Consider the following 24524-nt stretch of genomic DNA (forward strand, 5'->3'; position numbering starts at 1 on the left):
GATGGAATTTGAATTCAACACAAAATACGGAATTAAGAATCTGTCCATGACCATAAATCCATTGTCGATTGTTGGAAAAACCTACCTGGTTCACTAATGTCCTTTAGGGAAGAAAACTGTCATCCGTACCTAGTCACGGATGACAGTTTTGAATGAATTTTTAATACATCTTTTGCAAGTTAATGCATGGGGTCAGGTTCAAAGAAGTGGAGCTTGTTGCATAACTGGAATGAACAACTTGTATAGTTATCTAACGAAGCCATGGTTGTCTATTGTACTAAAATCTGAGGTTTCAATTGGCTCTTTAGATGGAATCGAGTATTAAAGCTGATGTTTTGCTAAACCTACATAAAATCATTCTATCCCACTATGTTTCCCAATACTGGTCACCAGAAATATGTGAAGTAAGGGAAACAGTGTTGTGGATCTGGAAAAGAGCTTAGAAATAATCGAAGCACACTTTCCCTGGCCCTGATGAAACCTGCTCTATATTTAGCAGTAGATGATTCTCTGATTTCTCTTTCCCATTTATGAGATAGCAGTCAGTTTCCACTGTGGGTCACAGTGCAGCAAAATGATTAACAATAGGAATTCACTGAGTGAGAAATGTTTTTGGTACAAAATTACCAACAATTCTGTATATTCACAAAACAAATCATGCAACTATGATCATCTTTCCGTTTATATTTTATGTTTCTTCTGTGCTGTAACTTCCTATTGTTTTATATTTCTATGGTTTCACAAATCCTGGGTGAATTTATGCGAGGGAGAGTTTGCCGCAACATGGGCAGAACCTTATGAAGGAGACAGGGGTCTTGATCCGCCGTTTGAAGAGCCAGCAAAGCTTCCAGTATTGCACTTTTTGGGAGTGCTCACTGCATCTTTTCCACTTAAACATTTGACCAATTAGTGGTTGACTTACCTCCAGGAAAAGGACCTCTCCTTTTGAGTTGGAGCTTATTCTCCACAATAAGGAGCAGCACTCCGTAAGCTAGTGCTTCCACATAAATGTGTTGGACTATAACTTGGTGTTGTATGATTATTTTTCTCCTTTTGAGAGCAGCGCCATTCGGATGTTAGTGGCTGGTGGTGGTAACAGATCCATCCGAACAAGCTTCCTAAATCAGGGTGAAAGCAGGAAGATGGCTGATACCTGCCCATCACCCTGCTCCTTAATTAAATGATCCCCACCCCTCTCTTGCATCAGCATCACCAAACCTGGCATGGGATTCTGCCTGTTCTTGGAGCTGAACTGAAATGAATATATTAAATTAATTCCAAGCATTCAGACAAATACTGAGTGCTTCAAGAATTGTGATAACTATTTCATTTGTGTGAGAAAAGGATGACATTTTCTGCTCATTACAGACCAAAACAACAGAAAATGAATCAGAATGACACTAAAGGGAAAGGGCGCTATAGAATTGGAGGAATAGTCCATTGATTTGCAAGTAAATAATTTGACACAGTGGATTTTCTTTCACTCTTTTCACCATATTTAATGCATGTGAGTTCATTGCTAACTGGCTTTGTTACTAGTGATCTAATGTTAATCAGAATGAGCACTGATTTTATCCATTCTTAAATTGCAGAGTTTTGAAGGTTTTCCTCTCACGGACTGCACAACGAGTCCCTTACATGACCAGCTGGAGAGTGGTGAGGATGTTAGGAATCATTCTGCTGATCGTCTGCTGGTTCTTAATCTCATGGACATCTGCAGTGTGTGAGAATTTGGACAGGAATGTTTCATTAATTGTTCAGGGACAAACTGCAGATGGCCTAAAGTTCAATATGTGTCTGCTGGACCGCTGGGACTACATGATGGCCATTGGTAGGTCTGAATTTGAATACAAAGCACTTATAAAATATGTCATTGTACTAGAACTACTCAAACTCTGGTTTGTTCACTTTATAATGTGTAATTGTGCATGTATAGGAGAAAGTGAGGACTACAGATGCTGGAGATCAGAGCTGAAAAATGTGTTGCTGAAAAAGCGCAGCAGGTCAGGCAGCATCCAAGGAGCAGAAGAAGGGCTTATGCCCGAAACATCGATTCTCCTGCTCCTTGGATGCTGCCTGACCCATTGTGCATGTATATAAAACTTTACATATGCATGCATAAGAATTACAAGCAATGCCAAAAAATGTATTCTTAACAGTGATCTGAAGGCTATAAAAAATCATAGACATAATGGAATTACTTTGTTGTTGTACATCTTTCTTCATTGTATTTCAGTTATATTTTTCTTGCCATGCAAATTTCCATGAGTGTAGTAACGATTCCATCAGTGACCTGGTGCCTGCTGTAAATAAGCAAGAAAACATAATTGAATTCATTGCAACTGGACAACAGGCAGGAGTTTATTTGGTTTCTAGTGGCCTGTGCCTGAGTTTCAATGAATAGGCCAATTAATAGGACACCAAACAGACCCTTCCAGGCTGCAGTGGATTGAGACGACTGGGAAAATAGCAGTCAGCCACCTTGAGAAACATTTCCCTGCCGCTGCAATCATTTCTCAGGAGTAGGTTGGATGTGGATTGGCCACTTGCTACAGCAGGATGAAGGATGGGGTTGGAGGGCAGCTCCCAATTAGGGCAATGTTTAAGCTCATTTCTCTAATGGCAGAGTGGCCCCTCAACTATATGACGAAGGCAACAAGCCCCACAAATGCAGCCTCCCTCCAGTGAATTACAGGGTTTTCAGAGCCCAATGTTCCAGATCTCTTTACTGGGCCTTCCAGAGGAAGGGAAGACCTCCTCCACTGCCCCAACAATGCTTCAGATGGGATCTCTTCAGTGCTGCAGAAACGTCCTGCTCGATATTAAATGTGTAACTCATGCTTCTGAGGAGGCCTTGTGATGAGGCATCTCTGTCGTTGCTGAGAAACAGTTCTAGCTTCACATTTTGAATAGGGGAATTCCCATGGGCCATGCCACATGGTGATACCTCAACTGGAGGACTCTGGAAACCACAAAAACTATGTGAGCTACTGAACGAACTTTGGATGCTCGGGAAACACAAGCAGAAACAGGCTTCTTTAATGCTAGGATTCTCGAGCTGTGCTGATAAATTTTAACTCAAACATCAAGTTCATAAAATGCAGACTTATGACAGGGTAGAAATCAATGCAACTCATTTGTGAAGGTTGATTCCAGCAGTGAAAAATGTGTTCATTGAAGCATTGCACTGTGTCAAGTAACTCACAGCTGCTTACCTGTTTATTGTTATGGTCCTGCATGATGTTCTTAAGGCCTACTGTAGAAATACTTCAGGGGTGTACTATCTTTATCTGTATTTATAATAAATATAAAAACTCTAGAAATAAATCATTCCTTTGCTAGGGTATATCAAAAGTATATAAAGGTGACCACATAGAGATTTATAAAATCATGAAGGGTATAGACAGGGTTAACAATAGGTGTTTTTTTTTCCCTCAGATGGGGGATTTTGAGATTGGATGCATAATTTTAAGGTGAGAGGAGAAAGATTTTAAAAAGAAATGAGGGGCAATTTTTTTTACAGAGGGTGCTTCGTGTGTGGAATGAACTTCCTGAGGAAGTTGGGGATTTGAGCATAGTTACAATGTTTGAAGGACACTTGGATAAGTACACGAAAGGAGGGTTTAGAGGGACATGGGCCAGGAGCAGGCAGGTGGAACTAGTTTAGTTTGGGATTATGTTCAGCATGGACTGGTTGAACTAGTGTCTGCTTCTGTGCTATATGACTCTAAGTTATTCATAATAAATTAATTTGCTTTCTGCAGATTTCCACTGCTCTCTTCCACCACAATGTCTTCAATCTGCAACTCAAGACTAATTTGCCACATTCCCATCTCCATGCAGATTCCCCACTGCCCACACTTTCATCCCTAGTGCAGGTTTAACTGCTGTGGCCGTCACCGGTGAGCTCCCCACCTGACTGAACCAGCCAGTCAATCCCGAGCTGACCTTGGGGTAGGGAATAATCAATAACTGCGATTAGACCTCTGCAGTGTGTGTGTGTGGATCCTGAACTGAGGGTTTCTCAGGACTTTCTGATCAAACTATTCCCTGCTCTACACTCACATCCCTTTCTTACACTCCTCTATCATCCTTGAACATGCTCCGTAAAACCTCTGGCCTAGCATTTGGTCGACTAACCCAATATGTGGCTCCATCTTGTACTTTGTTTTATAATGTGCCTGTGAAGCCTCTTAAAAATGTTCCATTAAGTTCATTATGCTACATAAATATATGCTGTAGGTGTTCAAAATAATGAATGACTTCCACCAAGTAATAAACAAATACTGATTACCAAAGGCCAAAAGATTGGTAATGAAGGACAAAGACTTAAAATAATTGGCAGATATGCAGAGACAATATGAGGAGCATTAAGTTATTGAGATCTGGAATGCATTGCCTGAAAGGTCAATGGAAGGAAATTCATTCATAACTTTTAAAGAGAATTGGATAAATACTTTAAAGAAGAATTTACATGGTTTTGTGAAAAGCAAATGGAAGATTAATTGGATAGTTCCATCAAAGACTCGACACAGTCAAGATGAGCTTGCTATACGGTATCATTTAATGATCTACTGAATAAATACCCATTCATTTTATTGGAAATTTAATAGCACTAATGAATTTTCGTCAGATTTCTAGACTTGGATTAATTTTTTTAAAATCTCAGTACTTCAGAAGTTACAAAATGTAACAGCTAAAGAAAATGCAATGGAGGAAAAACTATAGTGGCCCAAAAGGCCAGATCCAATTTCGCCAAAGTTTGAAACAAAATCAGATATTGCTGGAAAATCTCAAAAGGTCATGCAGATCTGAAGAAGGGTCAATTTATGTAAAATATTAACTCTGCTTTCTCTCTCCAGATGCTTCTCGGCCTGCTTAATTTCTCCAGCAATTTCTGATTTCGTTTCTGATTTCCAGCATCTGCAATTCTTTGTTTTTTTTTGTTTAGCCAAAGGTTGACTCACTTGACCTCCTGAGAGAGACAGTCAATCACAGGTAACCTTTTGGGAAAATAAATCTGCCTGAAATTTCTACCTGATTACAAAAGCTGTTTGCCAATCCGACAAGCAACAATTAGCATCTCTGAACAGCAGAATTGTAACAATGATACATCAATATATTCACCAGCACATGAACCATGATATTCAGCAAAACATAGAACATAGAACAGTACAGCACAGAACAGGCCCTTCAGCCCACGATGTTGTGCCGACCATTGATCCTCATGTAAGGTAAACCTAGTGTACAAACCCTCAAATTTCTGTGACCATATGCATGTCCAGTAGTCTCTTAAATGTCCCCAATGACCTCGCTTCCACAACTTCTGCTGACGACGCATTCCATGCTCTCACAACTCTCTGCGTAAAGAACCCGCCTCTGACATTCCCTTTATACTTTCCACCAAACAGCTTAAAACTATGACCCTTCGTGTTAACAATTTCTGCCCTGGGAAAAAATCTCTGGCTATCAACTCTATCTATGCCTCTCATTATCTTGTATACCTCAATTAGGTCTCCTCTCTTCCTTCTTTTTTCCAATGAAAAAAGTCCGAGCTCAGTCAACCTCTCTTCATAAGATAAGCCCTCCATTCCAGGCAGCATCCTGGTAAACCTCCTCTGAACCCTCTCCAAAGCATCCACAGCTTTCCTATAATTGGGCGACCAGAACTGGCCACAGTATTCCAAGTGCGGTCTAACCAAAGTTTTATAGAGCTGCAACAAGATCTCATGACTCTTAAACTCAATCCTCCTGTTAATGAAAGCCAAAACACCATATGCTTTCTTAACAACCCTGTCCACTTGGGTGGCCATTTTAAGGGATCTATGTACCTGCACCCCAAGATCCCGTTGTTCCTCCACACTGCCAAGAATCCTATCCTTAATCCTGTACTCAGCTTTCAAATTTGACCTTCCAAAATGCATCACCTCACATTTATCCAGGTTGAACTCCATCTGCCACCTCTCAGCCCATCTCTGCATCCTGTCAATGTCCCGCTGCAGCCTACTACAGTCCTCTATATTGTCAACGACACCTCCAACCTTTGTGTCATCTGCAAACTTGCTAACCCATCCTTCAATCCCCTCATTCAAGTCATTAATAAAAATTACAAGGAGTAGAGGCCCAAGGACAGAGCCCTGTGGAACACCATTCACCACTGACTTCCAGGCAGAATACTTTCCTTCCCCTACCACTCGTTGTCTTCTGTCGACCAGCCAATTCTGTATCCAGACAGCTAAGTTCCCCTGAATCCCATTCCTCCTGACCTTCTGAATGAGCCTACCATGAGGAACCTTATCAAATGCCTTGCTGAAGTCCAAATACACCACATCCACAGCTCGACCCTCATCAACCTGTCTAGTAACATCCTCAAAGAACTCAATAAGATTTGTGAGGCATGACCTGCCCCTCACAAAACCATGTTGACTGCATTTAATCAAGCCATGCTCTTCCAGATGGTCATAAATCCTATCCCTCAGAATCCTTTCTAACACCTTGCAAATGACAGACGTGAGACTGACTGACCTGTACTTGCCGGGGATTTCCCTATTTCCTTTCTTGAAGAGAGGAATTACATTTGCCACCCTCCACTCCTCTGGTACGACTCCAGTGGAGAACGAGGATGCAAAGATCTTCGCAAGCGGCGAAGCAATTGCGTTTCTCGTTTCCCAAAGCAGCCGAAGACAAATCTGCTCTGGGCCTGGCGACTTGTCAATCTTAATGTTTGTCAAAATTTTCAGCACATCAGCTTCCTCTATCTCTATCCATTCCAGCATGCTTACCTGCTCCTCAATGGTTTCATTCACTACAAGGTCCTTTTCTTTAGTAAAGACAGAAGCAAAAAACTCGTTTAGGGCTTCCCCTACCTTCTTAGACTCTATACACAAGTTCCCTATGCTATCCCTGATCAGCCCTACTCTTTCTTCGATCATTCTCTTATTCCTCACATATGTGTAAAATACCTTTGGATTCTCCCTACTCCTTCCTGCCAAGCCTTTTTCGTGCCCCCTCCTGGCTCTCCTCAGACCATTTTTGAGCTCCTTCCTCGCCTGCCTGTAATCCTCTAGAGCTGAGCAAGACCCTTGCTTCCTCCACCTTACGTAAGCTGCCTTCTTTCTTTTGACGAGAAGCTCCTGGTGCTATGATGTTGTGGCCATAACGGAGATGTGGGTTTCTCAGGGGGAAGGAATGGTTGCTCGATGTTCCAGGGTTTAGAACATTTAAAAAGAATGCGGAGAGGGGAAAAAGAGGAGGGGGTGTAGCACTGCTAATCAGAGAGGGTATCACAGATACAGAAGCTTCCATTGTCGAGGATGGTCTGCCTACTGAGTCAGTATGGGTGGAAATTAGGAACAGCAAGGGAGCAGTCACCTCGTTAGGGGTTTACTGCAGGCCCCCCAATAGCAGTAGGGAGATTGAAGAAAGCATAGGTCGGCAGATTTTGGAAACGTGTGAATGTAGTAGGGTTGTTGTAATGGGTGACTTTAACTTTCCCCAATATTAATTGGAACCTCCTTCGAGCAGATGGTGTGGAAGGAGCTGTTTTTGTAAGGTGTGTTCAGGAGGGTTTCCTAACTCAGTACGTTGACGGGCTGACGAGGGGAGAGGCCATTTTGTATTTGGTGCTCAGCAATGAGCCGGGGCATGTGTCAGATCTTGCTGTGGGAGAGCATTTTGATGATAGTGACCACAACTGCCTCACATTCTACATAGCTATGGAGAAGGAGAGAAGCAGGCACAATGGGAGGATATTTAATTGGGGAAAAGGAAACTATGCTGCTGTCAGACGTGAGTTGGGAAGCATGGACTGGGAGCAATTGTTCCATGGAAAGGGCACTATAGACATGTGGAGACTGTTTAAGGAACAGCTGTTGCGAGTGATGCATAAATATGTTCCTCTGAGACAGCCAAGAAGGGGTAAGATAAAGGAACCTTGGGATCATCTCAGTTCCTCCTTTTGTTACTACTTTTCAATTGTGTTCTTCACCAGATATTTATCTTGCACCTTTACCCAAAGACTAAAACAAGATAACCTTAACAGTGTCATTGATATTACCATTTCTTGTAGCTGTCTAGTCTGCAGAAACTACACACACACACCTATTGTGTGTGTACTTGCACCACATAGATTGCACTGATTCAGGAAAGCAGTTCACCACCACCATCTCATGGAAGACTAAAATAAGTTGCTACTTATGAAAAAATTAATTGACTGATACCTACAATATACTTGTACTGATTATTTTAATCAGAATGGCCACAAGGTTTCCTCAGAGATGCTCATGCTCCATTGCTATAATCTCAATGAAAGAAAAGCATAAATTTGACTTACATTTGCAAATGGGGTATCCATGATACTCCAACTGTAGTCCATTTGGCCCCTCAAGCTTGTTCCATCATTTAATATGATCATGGCCTTCCATCCTTGTGCTTCCCAAGATTCTACTCATTACTGCCTTAAAAATATTCAGACATTGCTTGCTCTGTTATTTCATCAAGAGCTCTAATGTCAGTTTATCATCTTCTGAATAAATTTATAGTATCTTATTTCAACTTAAAATTGACAGATGATCAATCGAGAACTGTTTTCTAACAATTCGATACTTACAATAAGTTGTAAATAATTATATCCAAATTCTCTTTTTTCTCTGCTAAAAAGCAACTCTAGCAAATATACATGTTTACTTGACTCATGTGCCATGTTATTTGCATCAAATCTAACTTGACCTAACCTCTGGATCTGTACCACAGTCGAAAATTTAGCTAAGGCTAAATTGAAAGTGCTAAATGGGGTTGGACTAAAATAGTTGCAAGACCCAAGGACAATGGCATGTTGTTCCTCAAGGAGGGTGCAGTGAGAAGCTGATGCCTGTCAGACTTCCACCAGCTGCTCACCAACTGAAAAGACAGGGAATTCAATGTGAGCAATGGACTGAAAGGAAGTATGAATGATTAGGGGAGCTAATGGGAAAGGAACCACTGAGGATTGCATTTTCCCCAGATATTCACTACAATGCCACCTGCAGACCTCAGTGATTCTTCTATCTCCCATACTATCATATGTCCCAGCATCTGAAAACCTAAAGGAAATAACAGAGAATCAAGAGGTCAAAGACAAAAACAAGAGGAGTCGAGGGAAGAGCAGTTGCAGAGAAGAGAAAGGGAAAAATAAAAATGGAAGAAAAGAGAAAGAATCAGAAAAATAACATCAAAGATAGTTATGAGAAAAACCATACACATTGGTTTTCCACACACAGTGCCATATCTCCAACACAATTTATTGCCTACTGACATTTTTCATTTGGATTGATTTTTGATTCATATTTTAGTTAAGAGTGAACTTTCTGATAGCTGTAAGAGCATTAATAGATTTCACCAGCAAATGTTCATTTGTCAATTACTGCTTCCTCTGACTTTTCAACATACTGTTTTGCTCATTAGTTTTCTTGAATACTTTGTTCTTTTTATTGTAAAGTTTATGATGGGCATGAATATTTAAAAGGTCATGGGGAAAAATATTAATAGGATATGGATTAGCTTGAATAAATGCCCATTGTTCCTTCTGAGTAGGCACTAATAGGTTTTATCTTGAATTGTTGCGCAATCTGTGGGTGAAGATGCTCCCAGGATGCGCTTACAAAGGGTGTTCCTTTATTTTGACTCACTGACCATGAAGAAGTAATTATATCTGTGCAAGTTAGGTTGGCTTATGAATTGCCCTAATGGTTTTAATTTTTTGTCCTTCATGGTTTGCAGGGATTGCTGGACAAGAAGGTTCTGTTACTGAGTTGCAGCAGCACAAGCTGTACATGGCTCACATGTAGCTGCAGACAGGTGATAGTGAAAGGGATGATCTTCAGCATAGTAGCAGGGCTTTCAGTTCAGTAGACTTCTCTGTCCTGCATGGTATTAAGCCTCTTTAGTGTTGAAGCATTGAACCCGCAAATGCTCTGATACACAGATTCTCCCCTCCCCAAGGCAAATGCATGCCATTAACTACCTGACATAAAAACTTCACAGGTTCAATAGCTTTGAGAAGTTTTAGGACAGGATTACAGAAGCGTTATAGTGCAGGAGGCCAAATGACCCATTATATCTGAATCAGCACTTTATATTAGCATCATTTCCTTAGAGCAATCTCCTGTATTTTCCCCTTACCCTTCCCTTCATCCTTACTCTAGAAAATGATGCTAATTTGGAGTGCTGTTACAGGTACAATGGGTCATTTGGCCTCTGGTACTATAAAAGCTCCTGTACTCTGAAAGCTTTTCTCATATCTCGAGTTGTTTCTTTAACAAGTCACTTCAATTCTGTGCCCTCTCGTTCCGTTTACAAGTAGGAGCATTTTGTCTTATTTACTCAATGAGTCCCCTTGTGATTTTGAAAAATTATCAAACCTTCTCTTAGCCTTCCTCTCTCCAGGCAGAACTGTCCCAACTTCTTTAACCTATCCTCATAACTGAATTTTCCTATCCTTAGAGCCTTTCTTGTAAATTGTTTCTGAACTCTCTCTAGTCCGCTCCCATCCTTCCTATAATTTGGTGCCCAGAATTTTACCCAACACTCCTGCTGAAATCTAACGTGTTTTGCACAAGCTCAACATCACTTGCTTGCTCCTGTACACAATGTCCTTATTAATATAGAGAAGGATGATGTATGCTTTACAATCTTCATCTGTCCTGCCACCTTCAGTGGTCTGTGCACATATGCATCCAGGCATGACTGCTCCTGCAGCCTGCTTTCAATTGCATTACTATTTTATACAGTCTTTTAAAGTTTTTCCTAGTGCATCACCTCATACTTCTCTGCATTATGCATCGTCTCCATCTATTAATCTAATCCACCAACTTGTCTGTGTCTTTTTGGAGGTTTACACTGTTCTCAGTTTACAATTCTTCGAAATTTTGCCATCTGTGAATTTTGCAATTGTCCTGCATATACATATTAATAATTTGGATCCTTAATTGGAAAAGTAACGTCCCAATACAAGATGTCCTTTACAACTATCTTGTAAATATAGTTACGTTCAGTATAATTGTTGCTGGTTACTCACAATTGTCAATCTATCAGTCTCACATTCTTCCTGATAACGGCCTTATGCTTGAAACGTCGATTCTCCTGTTCCTTGGATGCTGCCTGACTGGCTGTGCTTTTCCAGCAACACACTCCTCGACTCTGATCTCCAGCATCTGCAGTCCTCACTTTCTCCTAATCTCACATTACTACCATGAAGTGATGGCAATAGTTCCAATTTAATTAGTGTCAATTTTAATCACTTGAAATGTCTCCACTAATCATACAATCACAGTACTCTTACAGTATAGCAAGTAGCCAATTGGCCCATGTTGTCTGCAACAACTCTCCAAAATGAAGTGCACCTCATGCCACTCCCCCACCTTCTGCTTATAACCTTGCATATTTTTTCTTTTCAGGTGAGAATCCATTTCTCAGTTTATGCATGTCAGCTCTGAACCACTCGCTATGTGAAACTGTTTCTGCTCGTGTCTCCATTGTTTGTTTCTCTAGTTACTTCAAATCTGTGCCTTGTTGTTCAAGACCCTTTCACCACTGGGAATGCTTCCAGTCTGCTCTATTTAAACCCTTCAATCTTGAATGACTCAATCAGATAATCTCTCAGCTTTATTTTCTGCAAAGAAAATAGTCCTACTTTTCCAATGTATCTGCAGAGCCCAAATTCTTGGAATTTTTCGAAAAAATATTTTCTGCATTTGTTTTAATAACTCAGTCTTATGTGAGTGGGATACCCAAAACTAGATGCAACTCCAGGTTGAGGTCAAACCAATCTCTTATGTAAGTTTTTCAGCCTCTTTGTTCTTGTACACCATTCCCCTATTAATAAAGTCTGTAAATACTGTATGCTTCATTAATCTCTCTCTCAACCCATCCTGCCATCTTAAACAACATATGCATGGCTACATCCAGATCCTGAAAACTTTTAAAAATCATATTTATTTTGAAAACAATGTTAGAAGCCAACCATGACTAACTCCCTTAAAAATGTCACCCTTTACATTGTCTGCTTTCTTTAGAAGAGAACCTTGGATGACCCATCTCATAGCTCTATGTATTAATTTGACAGGGTTGTTTTAATCAACCTGTTTGGACATGTCATGAGCCTGTCTCCAGGCCAGCTGGTCTAGAGGTAGGCTCTTTATACAAAACAAATCAAGTAAATTAAGTCAAATGAAGCTCAACTCAAAGGTAACAACCCTTAAAAGTATTACCTTATATTTTTGCATGAGGTCATTACATTCTGTTGATATTTTCATGTTATATAATTGGGAACAGGTATTTAGGAAGGACAAATCCCTCCCTGTGTTTTTTCATCCATTTTCCGTGCTTCCCCTCAAGGACAAAGTTAGAAACTTTGTCCACTCCAGTCCAACACCGGCTCCTCCACAGTTCCCCTCAAGGACGCAGTTTCCTTCCTGCTGATCATACCTTTTCCCTGTGGCTATTAGTTTATGCATAATCTTAGACAGTAAGTATTTGCTACTGATTCACGTACAGTGGGCAATGTGGTTCAGCCTGATATCTCACAAACTCAGTATCACCTTCATTTCCAACAGGACTTATTGGATGGTGTCAGGAGGGTGAGCTCTACCTGCTTTGTCTAATAAAAAAAAGAACTGATGCCAGTTTAATCAACCCAAATGCTGCCCTAAAATCTGTTAACTCAACACACAACAGAGACTAAAGCTGCAACCTTAATGATCTGTATAATTTTAGAACTTGCGTTCGCAAGCCATTGAGACACTTGGGAGCTTAGCATATATTCTAAGGAGAAAGTGAGGACTGCAGATGGTGGAGATCAGAGCTGAAAATGTGTTGCTGGAAAAGCGCAGCAGGTCAGGCAGCATCCAAGGACCAGGAGAATCGACGCCTCGGGCATGAGCCCTTCCTTAGGAATTCCTGAGGAAGGGCTCATGCCCAGGGCGTCGATTCACCTGCTCCTTGGATGCTGCCTGACCTGCTGCGCTTTTCCAGCAACACATTTTCAGCATATATTCTAAGGCTCAGCTTTCGGTATTACATGGTGTTCCTATGATTGACCCCACCTGACCAGTTAAAGTCAGATGTAACTGGTGGTCCAAAATGAAGCTTTTTTGTTGCCTTAAATTGTAAATTGTCCATGTCCATAAATAATATTACATTATTCAATATATCTTGGAATTTACATTATAAATGCATCAAAGAAAGAAAAACATTTGAAAAAGTCACAGAGTGGAAGGATATGTAAAAGTATAGAATCATAGAATACCTACAGCTTGGAAACAGACCCTTTGGCCTAACAAGTCCACACCAACCCTCCGAAGAGTAACCCACCCAGACCCATTCCCTAAATCCAAGATTTATCCCTAACTAATGCACCAATCCTATACATCTTTGAACACAATTACATCACATTTAGCATGACTAATTCAGCTAACCTACACATCTTTGGATTGTGGGAGGAAACCAGAGCGCTTGGAGGAATATGCAAACTCCACACAGGCAATCACCCGTGGCTGGAATCGAACCAGGGTCCCTGGCGCTGTGAGGCAGCAGTGATAACCACTGCGTCACCGTGCTGCCCCAATAAGCCATCCACCAGTCCTCCGTCACTTTCCCTGTGGTCACAGAGAAATTAAAAACTAGTGTCAGAACTCTGGCAATTCCCTGCATTGCCTCCTACAGCAGTCTGGGATGAAGTCCATTCGGATCAGGGGATTCATCCGTTTTTAAGCCTGACAGAGCTTCCAATACCTCCCAGTATGTATAATGAGAGCAGGTTTATGTAGTTAATTTTACCATGCTTTAACTTAAGGTGTCCTTGGCTTCAAGTAAGTTAAGATTGATTCATGTTATATTTGTATCACAGTAGTATCTCTAATCTATCAATTTCAAAAACTCAATGAACTCTTTAGGGTTTACATTTTGTATGACACACATCAAATATTAGAGCATTATTGAAATGAAACTCTGTATCCAGCTAGATTGGTTACCTGCTGGGAACAGTAATTTACAGAAGATGCTCTATAATTTATATACTTTGAGAACTTTTGAAGGATTGTGGAAAAGCAAATTAATTTCAAGTTTTCTGTCACACCTGAAGTTGTTTCTTTAAAAGATGTCAATGAAAGTTCACTGTGGAAACTAGAATTCTTTTATTATTCTTTCATCAGACGTAGGCATCACTGGCTGACCAGCCTTTATTGCCTACCTTAGCTGCCCTTGGGCAGGTAGTGAGCTGCCTTCTGGATTTACTGCAGTCCACATGCTATCATTTGACCCACAATGCCCTGAAGGAGGGAATTCCAAGATTTTGGCTCAGTGACTGTGAAGAAATAGTGAAGTATTTCTAAGTCAGGATGGTGAGTGGTTCGGAGGTGAGCTCACAGGACATGGTGTTCCCATGTATCTGCTGCCCTTGACCTTCGAGATGGAAGTAGTCCTGGGTTTGGAAGGTACTGTCTAAAGATCTTTGATGAATTTCTGCAGCACATCTTATGGACAATACATACTGCCGCTAATGAGCGTTGGTGGTAGAGGGAGTGGATGCTTGTGGATGTAGTGCCGATCAAGTGGGCTGCTTTGTCCTGGATGCTGTCAAGCTTCTTGAGTGTTGTTGGAGCTGCACCCTTCCAGGCAGGTGGGAGTATTCCATTGCACTCCTGACCTTTGCCTTGTAGATGATGGACAGGCTTTGGGGAGTGAGGACCACTGCAGTAACCCTCGGTTTTGACCTGCTCTTGTAGCCATTATATTGATGTGACAAGTCAATTTCAGTTTCTAGTCAATGGTAACCCCAGGATGTTGATCGCAGGGGATTCAGTGATGGTAAAAACATTGAATATCAAACGGCAGTGGATAGATCGTCGGTGATTAGAGATGTTCATTGCCTGGTATTGTTGTGGTGCCAATGTGACTTGCCACTTGCCAGCCCAAGCCTGGACATTGTCCAGATCTTGTTGCATTTGGACATGGACTGCTTCAGTATCTGAGGAGTCATGAATGGTGCTGAACATTGTGCAATCATCGGTGAACATCCCCACTTTTGACCCTATGATGGAGGGTAGGTCGTGAAGATGATTGAGTCTGGATCACTACCCAGAGGAACTCTTGCAAAGACAACCTGGACCTGAGATGACCCCAACAACCATGACCATCTTCCTATGTGCCAAGTATGACTCCAACCAGTGGAGAGTTAGCCGTTTGATACCTGTTGATTGATGAGTGCAGCAGCAAAAACTCTCAAGAAGCTTGACACCATCCAGGACAAAGCAGCCCACTTGATTGGCACTATGCCCACAAGCATCCACTCCCTCCACTGTCAAAGCTCAGTAGCAGCAGTGTGTACTGTTATCCCATTGATTCCAGTTTTGCTAGGACTTTTTGATGCCACACTCAGGTGAACGCTGCCTTGATGTCGAGGGCTGTCACTCTCACTTTATCTTTAACAAGGCTTCCGAAAAATCACATGATTAATGACTGCTTGCTTTGCTGTAGACACTACTGGATCTGTTTTGAACAGTGACTGGCTGAGAGAAATTGCTTGTTTGGTCTGCTTTCTTTGATAGAAAAACCTGCTCAGAACCAGTTGGACTATTGAAGGCTGGCTATGAATAAGTTGCCTGGCTGATCTCTCCTGTTTCTCAAAAGACAGGTGTAGATGGGGAAGTTAGAGGGGCAGATCAGGGGCATATGGAAGTTAACCTGAAAATAAGGGACAATGGAGTACTCAATGAATTACAAGACACTAGGAAGCTCAGAGGAACAGAGAATCTTGGGATGCTTGTTTACAGATCTTGCAGGTAACAGGACAGACATACTAGACACACATGTATCAGTCATGGCATATATTATAAGAGCAGGGGAGTTATGTTGGAGCTGTAACAAATCTTTGGTCAGGCCAAAGCCGGAGTACTGTGTGCAGTTCTACTCGACTGCAATGGGAAGGATGTGATGCACGGCAGAGGGTGTGGAGGTGATTCACCAAGATGTTGCCTGGGGTGGAGCATTTTAGCTATGAAGAGTGTGTGAATATGCTCAGAAACAAAATGAGAATTTGCTAGAAAAACTCAGCAGGTCTGGCAGCGTCTGTGGAAAGAAAGCAGAGTTAATGTTTTGAGTCCAGTGACCCTTCTTCAGAATTTATTGTGGCTCGTGTAAGTTTGGTATATATACTAAAGATGGGTGGAGAGAGAGGGAAGGGTTAAATAATAGATAGAGATGGAGTTAGGAGAATGAGCAAAACGGTTAGGCAGACAAAGGAATGGGTCAAAGTCAACTTTGGAGAATAAATAGCTGCTAATGGGGACCATTAGTAGCTGTTAATGATTTGTAAGTGGGAACAGCCCAAGGCCTTGAGAATGAGGGTTGGGAGAAAGACATGGGAGAAGGTGCTTAGGCCATAAAATTATTAACTCAATACTGAGTCCTGAAGGTTGCTGGGTTCCCAAGTAGATAGTGAGATGCTGTTCTTCCAGCTTGTACTGAGCTTCACTAGAGTACTGTAGACAGGTTTATTGGCCAGGGAACACAACAAGTATGTTGAAATGGCCACCAGCCAGAAGCTCAAAATCATTTTTGCAGACACAGTGTAGGTATTCTGCAAAGCGGTCACAAGATTGTGCTTTGTCTCCCCAATGTAGAGGCAACCACATTGTAAGCAGTGGATATGTGTGAAGTGCAAGTGAATTGCTGCATGACCTGTAAGATGTGCTTGAGGTCTTTGATACTGAAGTGGGAGGAAGTAAATGGGAGGTATTACACCTTTTGCATTTGCATGGGAAGGTGTCATGGGCATGTGGGAGGTGGAGGAGGGATAGACCGAGGTGTACCAAAGGGAATTGATCCTGCAGAAGGCTGACAAGAGAGGGAAGGGGAATATGTGTCTAGTGATGGCATCCCACTGGAGGTTATGAAAATGGCAGCTAATGGTCCTTTGGATATAGATGCTCGTGGGATGGTGAATGAGGATGAGGATGAGGGGCCCTAATGCTGTTGTGGGAGGAAAGAGAAGGGCTGAGGACCGAAGTGCAGGAGGTGGGTCGAACATAGCTGAGGGTGCTGTCAACGATGATGCTGGGAACACCTCAGTTAAGGAAGAAGGTGGACATTTCAGAGGCCCCCTTGTCAAAGTTGTCATCATTGGAACAGATGGAGATGGAAAGCTTGGGGGAATGGAATGGAGTCTTTACAGGAAGCAGTGTGTGAGGATGTATAGTCAAGGTAACTGTGAGAGTCAATAGGTTCTTCGTGGATATTAGCTTCTCAGGAGCAGAGAATATTGAGGGGGAATCTGGTTGAGGTGTAGAAGATTATGAGGAAAATGGACAGGATGGACAGAAAGCAGCTTAGTTGAAAAATCAGTTCTGAGGGGACATAACTTTAAGATGAAGGGCAGGATATGTAGAAAGAACTTTGGGAAAAATGTTTTCACCAGAAGGAGGAAGGAATCTGGAATACACTGACTGGGAAGATGTAGAGTTGGGGGACCTCAAAAATTTTAAAAGGTATGTGGGGATTAGCACTTCAAATTTCATAATGTGCAGGACTATTGGCCAAGTGCTGGAAAGTGGGATTAGTGTAGATAGATCAGCACAGCTTTAATGAGCTGAAGAACCTTTTGTGCTGTATGATTCTATGACTCAATGTCTCTATGAGTTTGAGAACCTCCGACATCAGTTCAGGATTTAAAACTATTTATTCTTTTGAAATAGTGAGTAAAAGAACATCTGAACTTCAGAGACAACCATGCAGACAACCAACCCTTAACGGCCAGGCCACACATGCCTGAACCTTAGAACAAAAGATTCTGAAACATCCAATGCTTTCTCCTTTTGACTTCAAGAATGACCCATTGGCCAAAGTTTTTTTTCCCCAGAAAATCAATCTCTGTCGAAAATCTCTTTTGTTTTCTTTTTTCTGTGTGTGTGGCTTGTGTTTTGGAGCATTTTATAGTGATCAGCAATTATATTTCTATATCAATGACTGTATGTGAACAAATTATTGCACCTTTATTGAATAGGTTTTGTATGGATAATAAACTCATAATTATCCTGATGAATAAACTTGGTTAATATATCTTCTTGTTTAAATCTGGCATAGGCAAGGAATTTATTGGTCATCATGGTAACTGAAAAAGGTATTTTCATTTTATGCTGCAATTTGTGGATTAATGGGACAAAAGCAATGATCTAATCCTGTACCTCTCATATCTCCTATGACCATACCATATCTATTCCATGCCCACCATATGCACAAACTCTGATCCAGGTAATACCATAGCGTGTCTTTGAAATGTTCATAAGAGGAAAACAAATAGCTATTCGCCATGCTCTTTGCCCTTCTTAACTTTTCATAATAACCAGACACAAGAAACACAGGTTCAATAGAGAAAACCTTCAAACCACTTCACTCCTCTTAATAAACACAGTGGAGAAAAGAACTCTTTAAAATGATTATGTTGATTTGAATAAAGAACAACAGAGAATGAGTAATAGGTTAGTCTGGAGAAAGAAGAAAGCAGAATGACAGAAAGCTAATTAGGGATGTGAAAATGGAGAGCAAGAATTTCAAACATTTTTAAAAATGAAGAGAGTAAGTAAAATGAGTGTTGGTCTTTTAGAGAGTAAAAATGGGGAGTTAATAGCAGATGATAAGGATGAACAAATATTTTGCTTCTGCTTTCACAATAGAAAATACAAAAAATATTGCTATAAATGGAAGGGAGAGAGGAATTTAGTGAAATTATAGCGTCAAGAGAAGTGGTTCTGTGCATTCTGATGGAGCTGTGATTTGGAATTGCCAGTGTTGGACAACATTAAAAATCACACAACACCAGATTGTAGTTCAAGAGGTTTATGTGGAAGCACGAGCTTTCGAAGTGCTGCTTTTCCATCAGGTCATGATGTGGAGGTGTTGGACTGGAGTGGACAAAGTTAAAAATCACACAACACCAGGTTATAGTCCAACAGGTTTATTTGGAAACACTAGCTTTTGGAGTGCTTCTCCTTCATCAGGTGGTTCACCTATAACCTGGTGTTGTGTGATTTTTATCTTCATCAGGTGATTGTGGAGAAGAATCATAAGACACAGATTTTATTGCAGCAGGATTACAGTGTCATGGAATGTAATATTAAACAAATTTAGCTTATGTCTTTCATCTTTTAGGTAGTTTCGATTCCTTCACTTCCACTTTAGAAATAGAGTCAGTCTGACCTAACATTGGGACACAGACTTTAACTTCACACCTTCAATGCATCATCTGAGCTGAGATGACACCTATTATTAAAGCTATCTTGACAATGTAACTTTAAAAAAGTTCTGGGACTTACATATGAAGGAACCAAAACTAACATGATCATTCTAAAAGATGAAAGACTTAAGCTAAATTTGTTTAATATTACATTCCATGACACTGCAATCCTGTTGCTATAAAGTCTGTGTCTTATGATTCGGCTCCACAACCACCTGATGAAGAAGCAATGCTTCAAAATCTAGTGCCTCCAAATAAACCTGTTGGACTATAACCTGGTGTTGTGTGATTTTTGACTGTTTCCAAAGTGTGATTTATAGAATCTTACATAGATTTATGCAGTTTTTGAGCAAAATAAAATGTAATTCTGCAAGTACAAATTCACCCCATAAAACTTATATGTATGCGCATGCAGGGGAGACTGGGTGAGTGTGTGCATGTTTTGGGGGATGTGAGTGTCTGTGAGAGAGTGTGTGTATGTGTGTGAGTGTAATGGGGTATAAGTCTGTGAGAGGGTGCATGTGTGGGGGTGAATGTGGAGGGTGGATATGTGAGCGTTGAGAGACAGCTTGTGTATGAGAGATGTCTGCATGAGCGTGTGGGTCTGTAGGAGTGTGTGCGTGTGTGTGCCGGTTGAGGCCATCCCCATGGATACTGATCTTGGCTATCAGCCTCTGCTCGGCCACTTTGCGTTGTTGCCTGTCCCAAAGTCCGCCTTGGACGATGATCCCCCAAAGGTCTGAGGCCGAATGTCTCGGACTGCTGAACTGTTCCCCAGCTGGGAGGGAACACTCCTGCCTGATGATTGTTGTACGGTGTCCATTCATCCATTGTCGTAGCGTCTGCTCAATCTTGCCAATGTACCATGCCTCAAGGCATCCTTGCCTGCAGCATATGAGATAGACAACGTTGGCTGAGTCCAATGAGTACCTGCCGCATACCTGATGGGTGGTGTTCCCACGTATAATGGTGGTAGCTGAGTCAACATTCTGACATGTCTTGCATTGTCTGCCGAGACAGGGTTGTATGGTGTTGTGGTGAAGGCCGGGCACTTTGCTGCCAACCAATAGTCCAACATTTTCAATGCACAGGTTTGAACAAGACTTCTTCTCTATGCAGGACTTCCAACCACCACTATACACCAGATAGATAGACAACATTTTCTATCAGCAAATTTCTTCCCAGCATCAAACTCACCATGGACTACTCTTTAGTATCTGTCTCATTCTTGGACACATGCATCTCCATCAAGGATGAGCACCTCAGCACCTCACTCTACCGCAAACCCACAGATAACCTCATGATGCAACACTTCCATAGCTTCCACCCTAAACATATTAAAACAACCATCACCTACAGACAAGCCCTATGCAAACAGATGAAGAGGTCTGTGATGCACACTTAGGAGTACTCAAGTATGCCCTCATAAGAACGGGGTACTATGCTTAACTCATCGACTGTCAGTTCCGACGTGCCACAGAGAGGGACCATAATGATCTCCTTAGGAGACAAACACGAGCTGTAACTGACCGAGTCCCTTCATTGTCCAGTACTTCTCAGGAGCTGATAAACTACGCCATGTTCTTCACAGCCTGCAACACATTATCAATGAGGATGAGCACTTCGCCAAGACCTTTCACAAGCCTCCACTTCTCGTCTTTAAACAACCACCAAACCTCAAGCAGATCATTGGAGCTGTGAGCTGACAAGTCTCAGTGTCCAAATGGACTTCACCTTCAGGTCTTAAAAGAAGTAGCTAGTGAGCTAGTGGATATATTGATGCTGATTTTCCCAAATACATTAGATATTGGAAAGGTTACTGCAGACTGGAAAGTAGCAAATAAGCCCCTCTATTCAAGAAGAGAGGGAGGGTACTATAAGCCACTTAGCTTAGCATCTAACATGATGAAGGTATTCAAATCGATCATTAAATGGATTATGGCTGCATACAGAAAAGCTCATGATAATCGGGAAAAGTCAGCAGGTTTTATTAAAGGAGAGTCATGTTTAACCAATTTATAGAAGTTCTTCGAGGGAGTAATATACATATGGGTAAAGGGCAGATTGTCTACCATACTTGGATTTCCAGACAGTATTTGATAAGATGCCAAATTCAAAGGCTGTTGCAAAACTAAAATCTCATGGTATGGATGGGGGAGCAAAATTAATATGAATAGCAGAATGGGTGGCTGGCAGAAAACAGAGAGTATACATAAATGGGTCTTTGATTGGCAGGATGTGATGTTCATAATCCCACAGGAGTCCATACTGGAGCCTCAACTTTTTCCCCAATTACATCAATGTCTCAGATAAGGAAAGTGAATGCATGGTTAGCTAAATGTGCTGTGAAGGGGGCATAAGGAGATTGCAGTTAGATATAAATAGGTTGAACAACTGGGAAAAGATCTGGCAGATGGAACAAAATGTAGGAAAATTTGAAGTTATTCACTTTTGCAGGAAGAATAAAAGAAAGCAGAGGATAATTTAAATGGAATAAGTGCAGAATTCCAAGATGCAGCAGGATCCATGTATCCTGATGCTTGAATCACAAAAGACTAGTATGCAGGTACAACATGTAATCAAGAAGACTAATGGGAAACTATCCTTTATTCAGAGAGAACTGAACATAAAAGTGAGGATGTTATGCTTCAGTTATACAGAGCATTAGCGAGAACATATTGTGAATACTGTGTGCCATTTTGATCTTATTTAAGGAAGGATGTAAATGCATTGAAGGCAGTTGGGAGAACATTTATTGGATTGAAAAACATGAGAATGAGTGGGTTACCTCATGAAAACAGGTTCCATTGAATTTTAGCTGAAAATGTGTTGCTGGAAAAGCGCAGCAGGTCAGGCAGCATCCAAGGAACAGGAGAATCGATGTTTCGGGCATAAGCCCTTCCTCAGGAATGCTGAGGAAGGGCTTATGCCCGAAACATCGATTCTCCTGTACCTTGGATGCTGCCTGACCTGCTGCGCTTTTCCAGCAACACATTTTCAGCTCTGATCTCCAGCATCTGCAGTCCTCACTTTCTCCTCCATTGAATTTTAGAAGAGTGACTTGCTTGAAGTAGATAAGATGCCAACTGGTCTTGACAAGGTAGACATGGAGGTAATGTTTCTCCTTGTGGTGAATCCAGAACTAGGGGGTATTGTTTTAAAGTTAAGAGTCACCCTTTTTGGACAGAAATGAGAATTTCTTTTTCTCTTAAAAGAATTGTCTGCCTCAGTGGGCATTGCAGGCATGGTCATTAAATCTTCTAAAGGGAAAGGGAGTGAATGTTATCAAGGTTAGATGGTAATGTGGAATGCAAAGCGCAACCACATCAGCACATTAGCCAGGAGTGATGGAGAAAGCTTGAGAGGCTGAAAAGTATACTTCAATCCTTTTTTGTATGTTCATATGTAGGCTATTACAAAGTAATTAAACTTTCAGTCTTACAAAACTAGCAATGAAGCAAATATATCTCTACAAGGCAAGGTCCATTATTTGTTCTTGGAGTTCAGCCAAATATTCAAAATAAGGCTATTTGGCTAGCCAGTTTTCTGTTGATACATTGAATTTGGTTGAATTTTCCTAAGAGGGACTTCTACTGCTTGTGCTTTATTATCTATTTCTGATGATGTAAGAAGGACAATGTTTTTCAAAGTGATTGTTCTTTTTTCTGACCTGAGAGTACAGATCTCCAATGAGTTGCATGTTTTCTGAGGTGCAATAAACAATGAGAACAAAATGGGCCAAATTCCTTGAAAATAGTGGGGCGCAGCTCTCAAATTCTGTAGTAGAACCAGTAAGTATACAAATGCTACATTTGGGTCCGCTACCAACATCCTTACCTTGCAGTTGGAAAAAAGTTCTGGAGCAGAAATGGGATAGAGTTTCCAGTTTTGGATAACGCCCTCCACCCCAATATCAGCATATAAGGAGGTATAAAGCCTGCACTTGTATCTTTTGAACAATTACAATATTTTTAAGGTCCTATTGTGACCAACTTTAAATCATTGCCAATGATTTGTACAGAAAGGAAAACAACAGGACAATTACAGGGGAGGAGAAAGTGAGGTCTGCAGATGCTGGAGATCAGAGATGGAAATGTGTTGCTGGAAAAGCGCAGCAGGTCAGGCAGCATCTAGGGAACAGGAGAATCGACGTTTCGGGCATTAGCCCTTCTTCAGGAATCCTGAAGAAGGGTTAATGCCCGAAACGTCGATTCTCCTGTTCCCTAGATGCTGCCTGACCTGCTGCAATTACAGGGGAGAGCAGGCATGAAGAGCCTAATGGCCTATTCCTACTCCTTTTTTTTCATTTCTCTGGGATGGGAGAATCTCTCATCTCTCTGGCCAGGATTATGTTTGTTTCTCATCTACAGTTGCCCTTTACCTCAGTTGCTTGTGAGGCCATTTCAGATGGAAGTTAGGAGTCAATCATATTACAATGAGCCTAGAGTCACATGGAGGTCAGACCCAATAAAGATTAACTTCCCTCCCTATAGTTGTAATTTTTAACAAAATTGGTATGCTCATCATCACTGAGATATGCTGAATAATGCAAATTCTTGTTAATTGATTCTAAGTTCCACCTGCAGCAATGTAGACTGTGTCAGCCTGGGCCTCTGTGTCACGAGTGCAGTAACGTGCACAGTACCAACATGAAGGCTGTGATAGAGGAGAGAAGTTGAAAATCATGTTGGAGGGCATGGAAGGAGCAATATGTGATGCTGATGAGAGATGGAGAGATGAAGAATTGTACTCACTGGTGTGGCTCTTGTGAAAATACTAAACCTCTATATTTGAATTATGCTCATGGCAGTGGGGGTTGGGGGAGGGGATGGGGAAGTGGGTGTGGTGGGGTGTTGTGAAGCTGCTAGCAATGACATTTTCACACCAGTGTAAAACTTCACATTTCATCACATTGTACTGCGTCTGCCATGTGTTCCCCACTGAATCAATTTTTCTAAATCACCTTGCATCTTCCTCACGGTTCATAATTCTGTCCAGTTTTCTTGTCACTAGCAAATGTAGAAATGTTGTGCTTGGTTTCCTCATCCAAATCATTTAAATATTTTGAATAGCTGGGCCCAAGCACAGACCCTGCAGTACCTCACTAATCACTGTCTGCCACTCTCAAGAAAAGACCCATTTATTCCTACTCTTTGTTTCCTGAATGCTAACCGATTCTTGATCCAATCACACATTACTGCCTATTCCATATCCTTTAATTTTGCCTTATATGACGGACCTCATCAAAAGCCTTCTAAAA

At 41.4% G+C, this 24524-nt stretch overlaps 1 protein-coding gene across 1 annotated transcript in view; it reads left to right on the forward strand.

The window, feature by feature from the left end:
* gpr158a (G protein-coupled receptor 158a) overlaps nt 1–24524 on the forward strand; it is a 765069-nt gene that overhangs the window by 661187 nt on the left and 79358 nt on the right. Inside the window, exon 7 of the mRNA XM_043690479.2 lies at nt 1593–1831. Coding sequence (XP_043546414.2) covers nt 1593–1831 — 239 coding nt within the window. The remainder of the gene's footprint in view (nt 1–1592; nt 1832–24524) is intronic.

Source organism: Chiloscyllium plagiosum, unplaced genomic scaffold (genome assembly GCF_037043375.1).
Source record: "Chiloscyllium plagiosum isolate Xiang-an unplaced genomic scaffold, Cpla_swu_hap1 HiC_scaffold_5, whole genome shotgun sequence".
NCBI classification, from domain to species: domain Eukaryota; kingdom Metazoa; phylum Chordata; class Chondrichthyes; order Orectolobiformes; family Hemiscylliidae; genus Chiloscyllium; species Chiloscyllium plagiosum.